The 11,386-nt window shown below is 38.7% G+C and overlaps 1 protein-coding gene across 1 annotated transcript in view; it reads right to left on the bottom strand.

Moving 5' to 3' along the window:
- dner (delta/notch-like EGF repeat containing) overlaps window positions 1-11,386 on the bottom strand; it is a 69,823-nt gene that overhangs the window by 31,156 nt on the left and 27,281 nt on the right. The window contains exons 2-3 of the mRNA XM_008309848.3: window positions 4,958-5,299; window positions 4,741-4,838 (exon numbers count right to left, since the gene is read on the bottom strand). Of these exons, the coding sequence (XP_008308070.1) occupies window positions 4,741-4,838; window positions 4,958-5,299 (440 nt within the window). The remainder of the gene's footprint in view (window positions 1-4,740; window positions 4,839-4,957; window positions 5,300-11,386) is intronic.

Raw genomic sequence — 11,386 nt, 5'->3', positions numbered from 1 at the left:
ATATATATATATATATATATACATATATACATATATTATATATGTAGGTATACATATGTAGGTATACATATATTATATATTTATATATTTACATAAATATATGTATACAAATATATAATATATATACATACATATATTATATATTATAATATATATTAAAATATATGGAATATATATATATGGTGCGGCGCAAAATGTAGACCGGTCTTTTTTTTTGAGGCGCCGCTTTCAGATGTACGGGTATGAATTACAACTTGCACGTGATCCAGTGCGTTGGGAATTGTAGTAAAGCAATAGCGATACACGTGACGTTTTTGCATGTAGAATGTCTTTGTTTTTGTGAATTCATTTGGCCCCACAAAATCATAGGTGTAAAATATATTGATTTTTTTTTTTTACCTTTGAGTTTTTGATATTTTGGACACTTGCTGCTTGTTGCTGCATCTGAAAAGAGTCTCCCTGTGCTGCAATTTGGTCCTGCCTGCTTCCACAATGCCAGCACCTAACAGTTTATGCACCTTCAAATGGTGTCAAGCAAATGTCCATACTCAGTGTCTTCTGTGACACTATCAAGGAATGTAAAAATAATAAGTATTTGTATTTAGGAGGTAATTTTAACTGCACAGAAAATCCTATTTTAGACAGAAACCACTTTGAAGCCTCATCCTGCGTCATCACGTAGGTTCAGGCAAATAAGTCAAGAACATGAACTGTCAGAACAGATGTGAGGAGGACCAAGGGATGTTAGAGAACACACCATGAGTCACACTCACTGTAATCAGATATCTTTGGCTCGCCTGTAATGCTTTAGACATCAAATGAACATTTTTAAAAGCTGTCACATTAATCCAGCCGTTTTTTCTGATCATAACATTTTTAAAAGCTGTCACATTAATCTAGCCGTGTTTTTTTTCTGTATTGTTTTCTGCTCTGTTTTTATTTTAAAAAATGTTCGTCTGGGCAGTGCATATTGGCATTTTAAATCTGCACTGCTCCATGACAAAGATTTTAAAGCCGTTTTTTTTTTTAAATAGTTCTGGCCTGTGATTGGGAGAGATTTGCTGAAAGTCCTCACAGACAGTCTTCAGAGAGGACGACTGCAACGGAGCTGCAGGAGGGCTGTCAGGTTTACTATGTGCCAGGCAGGCTCATAAGTGACAACATCACTCTAATTAGGGATATTTTACGGATAGCTCACAACAGGACCACTGTGACTTTTTTTGTTTACAGCATTTGTGGGTTTAATCTTTTCTTCACCCCTTTCCTTCTACAAGTGTCCTTCACTACATCTGTGTTTGTTTGTGCCTGATGAATAATTATGCGATATGCAAATACAGCAGCACCGCTTGATTAACTTGCAGCTCCTTACTTCTTGTCTGCTATGATGATCAGAGCCCTGACTGCTGTTTATCATCCATAATGAGGGGCACCATCAAGGGCATCCAATATTTACATTAACTATTTCCTAACCTTAACCCAGGTGTGGGCAAACGTTTTGACTTGCGGGCCACAATTGTCGTTGTTGACAGGGGGGCTAAGCAGAAGTTAAATAGAACGTTGTTGACAGGGGGGCTAAGCAGAAGATACATTTGTGTGAACTAAGATAAATGACTGAGTTGTAAAACTCATGCAGAAAGGCTAAAATGGCTAAAATAAAATAAAAAAAATAATGTTCTACTCCATCTATTGGGGGAACTTGGGTATTGCAGGAAAAATGCAGAAGTGTAATGATAAATTACAAAATAAATTATATAATTTGGCTTCCAGTGGACTCACCACCCGCAGGAAGGTTTAGGGGGGTTGGTACGGTGCAGTGTGATTTGGGTGGCGACTGCTGCCCCCGCGACCCGGTAACGGATAAGCGGATGAAAATGGATGGATGGATGGATATATAATTTGGAAATGTTTTGCGGCCAGATTAAAAAGCTGAACGAGCCGCATCCGGGCCCCGGCCTTAGTTGCCCATGCCTGCTCTAAACCTAACCTAATTTATTCATCCAGAAACACTTGTGAACCACAGTGATACAGTGATACCAGTGAACACACTCAGAGGAGCTGGGACTCCTGCAATGTTTTAATTGGCAGTTCTCTGCGCCAGAGCAGACATAAGGAAAACTTTCAAGTCAAAGGTCATTGGCTATAAAAAGCTGAAGCTGTGCTTCATTGTCAACACAATCCTGCAGGATGAGTATGTGGATAAAATGCTGTACAGAATGGATTCAATTCCCAGAGTTTGTACATAAGGACTGCACAGATGGAGATTTGCTGAGCAGGTTTTGTTGTTATTCTTGTGGACTATGCTTTGATAAGCAGCATCCTTTTGGATTCTGTCTGAAGTGGACGTGAAACTGTTTGTTTTTTTAAACAAAACCTTTGAATACTTAAGCACAAATTTTTAACGATGACCAACAAAAGTATGCAGACCTGTTGCCATCTATGGTTGTTGTTATAGTATAATGTTTCAGTGTTGTTAGAAATTTTGTGTATGGAGATCAAGAACAAAAAACGCTGGTGTGACTCTTAACCTCAGTCGTTTAAGGCTTTGTCCAAGAGGCCTGATGAGAAACACAAGATGTGTTTGAGCCTGAACCAACAATGGTACAGTGGGGGACCAAGATATGAGTTAAAATCCGTTCCACAACAGCACTCGATTGTGTGTGTGTCGATTCATTCGTATCTACAAATATAATACTATATTGATAATATTTAAATATATATATATACTGTATATATATATAATTATATATAATAATTAAGAAAATATTTTATATTATTAAAAAATGGGTTAAATGTGTGAGCACGACAGTGTCGGGCCACTAAGCGTAGGAGAAGGACTGGGAGTGAGGACTCGAGTTAGATGAGAGAGAGAGAAAGAGAGAGAAAGGGAATGAGAGAAGTAAAGCGAAAGATAAAATAACCAAGCGAGGGACAGTGACTGAGACAGTGCAACAGTGTCAAGTGGAAAAATGAAGCTATCAAAAGGAAAATCTTGCAAGAGTTGCTTACTCATAACTTGAAAACTTGTATTTGGGGTAGCTCGGATCTCGGGCTCACTATATTAACATGATGATGGTCAATTTTCATTTTATCCTATTATAAAAAAAGCAGTAGTTGGTTTTGACTTGCTAAAGTAGAGTACATTATTATTTCGTTATTAATATTCATAAAACAAATCAGTCCAGCATTTGGGTCCTGTCTGCTTCCTGCCATGTCGATGCCCACACGTGACACTTCCTCTAAACATTACTTATTTCTACATGTCGATGCCCACACGTGACACTTCCAACATTACTTATTTCTTTGAAGTTATTTTGACTTCAGAAGTTGAGTCATTCTTTTGATCAGTCATGATTAATCTGCAGCCTCCATGTGAATAATGACATTATACTGTATCTATAAATACATATACATAATGTATATATTACCATAGTGTGTCTCACAGTAGTATTACCTATACATACATATGTATTAGTGTTGGAAAGACCAACTGTTTTTACTGATTCTGATCTTTGACTCTTGAACAGTAAAATGATACATATCTTGAACAAATCATTTCATTCATTTTTGAAGGATTTGCTGTTTGGTCCAATGTTCCTGTTATAACAGAAAATGTATTTTATCAGTTACCTGCTGATTCTCCAAAGTGCAAAACTGATCACGGCAAGGAGTGTCACATGCCTCCTGCCGACTCTGTAGAAGTCTGCCAATAGTCTAGTAATCCCATCTGCCACGCATGCTTATATTTACTTGTGTTATTTATTAAAGCATACGATTATCCTATATCTGTCATAAACCCTTAATAAAAAAATCGGCTTTGCAATCTTAGCTTTAGGCTGTGGTTGGACGGTATTGCTGCAAATGAGCTTTGTTGTTTACACCACTAAAATAGTTGTTTTATACAGTAAGTATATATAGGTGACACCACAATTGATGGTGAATGTCATCCACTGTGTCACTTTGTCCGGCTTCTATTGAATTGGACAGCTCTCTTTTTTCCACATGGGATTTTAATCTAAAAATTTAATATAATATGGATATTATGGACATAAATGATTTAAATTGAGGTAGATTTGACTGACTTACATAAAACAATGCTCTATCTCTATTGCACCTTCATAGTCAGTTATAAACTGTATGTCAACTATCCCCAAAATACTTGCTTGATAGAGGGGTTAAGATTTAGCAACATTAATGTCATGTCCTGGGTTCGATTCCTGTTCAGGGAACCCTAGGGACAAATCAAGGTTATTGAATTGAGAGTGTCGCTTTGTGTAGTTTTACGGATCAGCAGAGAACACCTACAAACTACTTAAAAAAGGTCCAGAACCCTTTGTAACAGGAACCAACTGTCCTGTTGTTTAGCCATTTAGTTTCAAATATTCACTCTCTCTAAAAGGAAAGGTTTCAGACTGCTGTGAATTACATGTTAAGTCTTTCCCTGCAGAGAAAGAGAAATGGCCTACAACCTTAATCTGAAGAATGAAATTATACAACTTGGTATTTTTAAGTTGTGTATACTTGAAATTATTGTGTTTTCATATCAAGGGCTAACACTAGAGGAGAATATCGTTACTAATCATGCCTCATTAGGTCTGGCTGGATCTTCCGACAATAGATAATGAGGTAAGTAAGTACCATTTGCTGCTCAAGTGGGGAGATAAACTAAAGGGAACGTGTGAACTTCTCCCCACAGCACTGCTGATCATTCAGCTATAACATGTAGCCAGTTGGTTCTCTTACTTTAAAGCAGTTTCTTCAGGTACCTCCAGAGACAGAGTCAGAGTTCCGGACGTGAGCTCACACAGCCCTGGACTAACACACTGCAGACCCTGTGTCACCTGAAAGACACACGTAGACACAACAACAAACACCAATTGTGACATTTTTATTTTATTTATCTATACGTCTTTAAGGTAAACCCACAGAAACTTGAATTTGGTGCTGGGCGTTATCTCACTCTGTCTGCCTCCCATGGCACCACCAGCAGCCTCTGTCCAGGATTTGGTTGCCATGGTTGCAAGGTAGGAAGAGGTGGTGTTGTGCTGGAGCTGGTAATGGTGGTTGGTTGTGAAGGGGCAGCCACCATGGTGGAGGCTGCAGGAGTGGCTGGTTCAGGCACGGACGGGGTGACGAGGTCCCAGTCCGCAGCTGAAAGGTCTAATAGGATCTGATCGCACCTCTCACCCTCATATCCTTCCGTACACTCACACGTGTACGCTGGTTTTCCATTCTCCCTGCTGACGCTTTGGCTGCAGTTTCCATGGAGACAGGGACTGCTGCTACACAGGTCTGTGAAAAACTGAAAACAAAAAAGAGAAGACAAAAAAAAAAGAACACATAAATAGAGGCAGATGAAACATTTGCATTGTTACCCAACTGTGTTTCTTGCAGCAGCCAACCCACATAGTCATCATCCACACTGAGCAACATTTTAAGTTATGTTATTACAGAGATCTGGGTGTACGTTCATACGTTTGTACGTGTAAGTTTATCTAATGATTGTCCCGTTAAATTTATATCAGTAAAAAGATACAAAGGAAATTGAACTGCGCTCAAACCTGGGCTCAACGGTCCACGTTGGCTGCATTTGACATGAGACATCCAACAAATTCAAAGTCATATTTTACTAATTACACAAAAAGTATTGACTTGGGCTGGGCTGGAAAAAGAACGAAAAGAAGATAACACACATCCTACAAAACAGTGGTTCCCAAACTTTCTCTGCTGGGCCCCCCTTTGGTTCATAAAAACATTTTCGCACCGTCCACCCAAAAAACAGGACACACACGTTTTTTTCACACATTTTAAATGTAACTTTTTTTACGCAACTAAAACTTGTCCACTTTATTCTAGCATTGCCAACTTTGGTCAGGCGACAGGAGTGAGATTTTGTATCTGGGGATGGGTGGTCAGCACACTACACAGAGCGCTCACCCACCCAAGAATTAACAATTACAGACTCCTTTAGAATATTATTGTCAGATATTAATTTTACATCACCTTCAACCAATCTGTTTTTTCCAGTCTCTTGTTAAACATTAACAGAATGAATGACTGAAATGAAACCACTTCAGCAGTTTAATAGATTTTAGCCTCAGTAGGACGGAAATTTTTATGTAAACTCTCTTTAGAAGGCCAAGGTTGAACTTTATTGATTGACTAGACAGACAGACAGACAGATAGATAGATAGATAGATAGATAGATAGATAGATAGATAGATAGATAGATAGATAGATAGATAGATAGATAGATAGTGTTAGATTTCAGTGGTTTTCACATTGGTGTGTCTGAAAGCAGGAAACTGTTAACACACACACATACAGTACATCCCAAGGCTTTCAGGCCTTCCTAAGTACACACATTTTCTGTACATAGCCCAACACATTCAAAGAGAATTTCTCCCAAATTCTCTTCACACCAACTCCTCAAATCCTTCCCCAGACGATCCCCTGTTGTTCCAAAACACCTCTACTCCCTGGGAACCAGAGAACCCCCCATTGTTTACCAGACCTTAAGTCTCTGTCACAAAACTACATATGTCCACTGACACCACAGAATCATAATGAAGCAGTCCCACCTAGTGGCAACTGCAGGCACAAGCATGGTCAGTTACCAGTACAATAGCAATATTATGATTGGCCACAAGAGTCCTAATCGCTCTCCTCCCCGTGTCCTTCATTGGTCCACATTAAACACACACCTGGGAAGTTGAAAACCACTTCTATGTATCAGAAGTTTTTCTTGAACGTGCGTTATAACAACTGTTGTACGAGATTTTCTTGAATACTTATCCAGTAATTTCATTTAGCTCTACCGTTGGACCTGTTTGTTTTGGCATTTGTCATTAAATGATTTAACCATCTACCGGCTTTTTTCATTCCCTGCCTAGGACTAGAAGAAATCCTTCAATTGGTGTTGTGCTCACAAATTGAGAAGAGCCAAATCTTTCAACAGGACCATGACCCGGATTAAGCAGAGCAAAATATTTCGTTAGATAGATTAGATAGATTAGATAGATTAGATAGATTAGATAGATTAGATAGATTAGATAGATTAGATAGATTAGATAGATTAGATAGATTAGATAGATTAGATAGATTAGATAGATTAGATAGATACAAAGATACAAAGATAGACCAATCTGTTTTTGCCAGTCTCTTGTTAAACATTAACAGAATGAATGAAACGTAACGCAGCATATTGTCCAATACAATATGCTGCGTTACATTTCATTCATTCATTCCGCCCCCATGCACCCACCCAGGGGTTGCACCCCCCATTGTGGGAACCTCTGCTCTAAAGTGTCTGATAATTGATGCCCAAAAAAACCACGTCAGCAGTTTAATTGTTTTTAGCCTCAGTACGACAGAAATTTTTATATAAACTCTCATTAGAAGGTTAAGGTTGAACTTTATTGACAGACAGACAGACGACCGACAGACGACAGACAGACAGATACTTTATGATTGATTGTACCATTTCCAATCTAGTCTTACAGTCCTTGGGAATTTTAACTCAAGTTCATGAAGGTCTTCTAAAGCCTTGGTTGTGCCCTCTCTAGTCTTCTATAATCCAGCTACATACTTCATATGAATGTGGCTAGGGCACAATCAGCTGTCTGCAGCCTCAGTAATCTCATTTGAATGTGATCAAATCACAGTTTCATTACAGGCAGGACAAAAACAAAACCCTGAGTGAACAGAGGAATGAAAATAATGCTCATATCATGGCTCTGAGAGCATATAGATCCGCACAGAGACTAGAGAGAGAGCAGAGGAACGTCGCATCATTAGCTGTCCTTTCACTGTTCGAGCTCTTCACAGTTCATCAGTGTTCTTCACTCTCTTTTTTTTAACTTACAATACTGCTGTTAAAAACTCTCTCTGCTCTGAAGCACAGCAGCCCTCAGAGTCCACCTGGCTTATCTGTCGTCAAAAAGCATCAGGGACTGAATCGAAAAACCTTTAACAAACAGCAGAGACAATCTGCCAAGAAACAGCATCTCATGACCTTTTCACAGACATGATTCATCCTCCAGCACAGACTGTGCTCTCACAAATCAGCTAAGTGAACACAACCAAATTTTAAATATACTTTTAGAAAGGTCAACAGTTCTATTAAAAATCATTTGTGTTTGAGTTGAGCTGAGGCTGCAGCTCTGACTCAAGATTAACAAAAAAACGACCTTGTGATGGTCAACGTTCAACCTTCACCACTTGACTCCTGCATAATGGAGTGATGCAGTAATATCACCTGTTCGACTGCAGTCACATGGAGCATCACATACTCCGTCTATTTTAGGAGAAACTGAAAGTGTTGCACCCTGACATAAATTTCTCTTTCCTTTTCCTCTACCTGTTACTCCCATACTCCCTAGATACTAGTGATGTGTTATGTGAAAAATATGCTTTGTAGTGAATCAGAAGAGCCGGCTCCCAGTTTTTTTCCTTTGTTGCTTACCTCAGTGCTCAGCCTGGGTTCTGCTCAAGGCAGAACTAAGTTTTGATTGGTCAGCATTGCGGCCAATCAGGTGTAAGGACGTAGGTTCATACCATTATGTGAAAACAGAGAAGGGGCGCTGTGAATGGAACCCCCTAATTTTTGTCTAATGATCTTGTTTGTCTAACTGACAGACAGACAGCGGTGAGGAGAGTGTGTGAGTGCCTCATGTAGTTGCGTATTGAAACTATGAGTAACACCCGAAAGCTAAGCAGCATCTGGCTGCAGTTTAAAGATACTGGAAACAACAAAGCAAACACTGAAAAATTAAAATAACTTTAAGAGCAGGTTCCACCACAAACCTGCATAGCCATATCAGAACCGTCCATCCTACAGTGCAGTTAGAGGAGAGAGGGCAAGCTAGCACACCGTCTACTGATCCTGGTGTGTCTCATCCCAAAACAACAGCAACTGCAGCAGCATCTACTGGCTTCCCCACACATGCAAGTATAACCCCTCCTACTGCAACTCAAAGCAAAATAATTCAGTTTATATCAAAACAGATGACCCCAGCCAAACAGCACAGTATTGATGATGAGTTGGCTAAAATGACAGCTACTGATTTCCAACCCTTTTCCATTGTGAAGGACAGAGGTTATAAAAGTTTTGTCAAAGCTTTAAATCCCACATACACTCTACCCAGTAGAAACTGTCCAGTAGAACACTGTCCCAAACAGCAATAGCTAAACTATATGATACAGAACATTCATTATGGCAATAAAACGGTGAAAAAAAGCTCCATCAGTTTGCTGTACAACAGACTGCTGGACCTCTAGAGCATGCATGATTAAAATATTAAACAAAAGAATGGTTTTGTAACTAAATAAATGCACAAAATTAGGCAATCATAAGGCTTCTCATAAAAACACTTGCACATGAAAGGGGTTTCAACACACAAACTATACATTTTTGCAAAGTTATGGTAAAATAAAGGCCTAGAAAAAATAAATTAGGAGCTGTTCAGGAGTCGAAAAAGCGGGTTCTTCTTTGGGAGCTACTAGTTACTGTAGCCACACACACACACACATTCAAGTCAAGATGGTGTGCAAAAACCAGGGCTTTTGGTTTTGCCCCTCTTGCCAATCTCTTTTACTATCACTACAATCACTATAGGCAATAGACAACATACACAAAATGAACATAGGCCTCAGCGTACATCTTTTAGTGGCAGCAGAAAAATTGTTCTTTGCTAGAATTAAAGTTAAAAATGTAAATTATTTTCCTCACATGACTTATTCTTTTTGTTTTTACCAATCCCAGAGGTTGTAGAAATTCCTAGCTTTGGGTATTGGACTCTGAGTATTTTGACACAGCCACACTTCAATGTGTCTACTCACACAACACCTTTCCTCCCACCCTGTAGTAACACTGAATCTGAATTTTGTTTCAGTCTGCTGAATTTGAACTTCTTTTTCAAACCTTGTCTTTTTCCTTTCCTTATCATAGATTACAATGTCATTTACAAACACTGAGGTTCAAGCACCATGATACACTGTTAAAAATGTTTGTAACTTATACGAATACATGTGAATACATGTCAAACCATGACAGTAAAAATCTGTAAACTCTAAAACAGTTTCACACTGTTTATATAACAATGACTCACCGTAAATCAGGAAAGTACAGTACTTTTAACATTTTTTGTCTTGAAAAAATACATTGCCTTGCTGTAATATTTATTAACATTCAGTACCGTGACTTTTGCATTTATTTCCCCCAAAAAATAGTTTTTCACAGTTAAATATATTTACTGTTGTGGGCCATACATTTTTGTTACAATTCAATACTGTAATTTTTGGATTATTTTCGCAAAAATAAGGTTTCACAGTTAAAACAGTTTAACATTTCACGTTGCCAAATCGTGTCAGTTGTTGTAAAATACTAGATCCCTATCCATTCCAAAAAGTTGAGGACCGATGCTTACGATTACAAGTATAAATGCTCTGTCTCGTTCGTGCACCCGGAGGTAATTATAGACCAAAACACAATATATGTACGTCACAACAATACCGCAACAGTACACAAACTGTGCAAGTTTAATGTTAATACTTCGTCCAGTGACAAAGTCAAATGCAGCATTGGGCCCCTCTGCTGGTTCACTATTGTAACTGCACCACAGCGCATGATCACATGGACTGCTGTTAAGTAGTGATGTGCGGATCGATCCTGAAATATCGATACTTCCGATTCTGGATCTTTATGCTCTGAAATCGATTCTGAAATCAAAATATCGATACTTTTGATACTTACGCATTCTGAGATGAGGTGTATCCTAAACAGAAACATGGTGAAAAGTATCCAAATTATTGAGATGTTGTCTAAGTGACGCTCGGTTGGTGGGACTACTTCTTCTTCCGCCTGGGTGTGTGCGTCATGCTTAAGCACAGGGGCTCTACTCCGTGCTCTCACTCAGTCACTATTGATGGGAATTTCGGCTCTTTTTTAGAGAACCGGTTCTTTTGGCTCGGTTCACTGAAAAAATCCGACTCTTTCGGGTCCCAAATGGCTCCTCAGATTATTTATTTTATTTTATTTTTTATATTTTTGTTTTACAAATAACATGTTTTCAGAGTTTGAAACATTGTTGCCCGAATTTTACTCGGTATCGGATCGGAAAGGAAATTGGTGGTATCGAACATCACTACTGTCGGCCGTAACTACGCCACATAACAATAATAACTTCTCTACATGCTCTTCTTTGCTTCCACTGACTCTTCACTCAGTCACATACACATAGACTCACTCGCGCCCAATCACAGACCTACCTATATAAGAGCGTTCACTGACACTCTGGAATCACAAGAGTTAACATTACAGAGAACCTGTCTATTTCACTATACATGAATTACATTAACAATTTCCCTTTCAAATGTTTTCGAAGTTTGA

Source organism: Cynoglossus semilaevis, chromosome 4 (genome assembly GCF_000523025.1).
Source record: "Cynoglossus semilaevis isolate Cse_v1.0 chromosome 4, Cse_v1.0, whole genome shotgun sequence".
NCBI classification, from domain to species: Eukaryota; Metazoa; Chordata; class Actinopteri; order Pleuronectiformes; family Cynoglossidae; genus Cynoglossus; species Cynoglossus semilaevis.
Note: the sequence above shows the minus strand (reverse complement) of the source record. Positions and strands in the feature narration are given on the sequence as shown.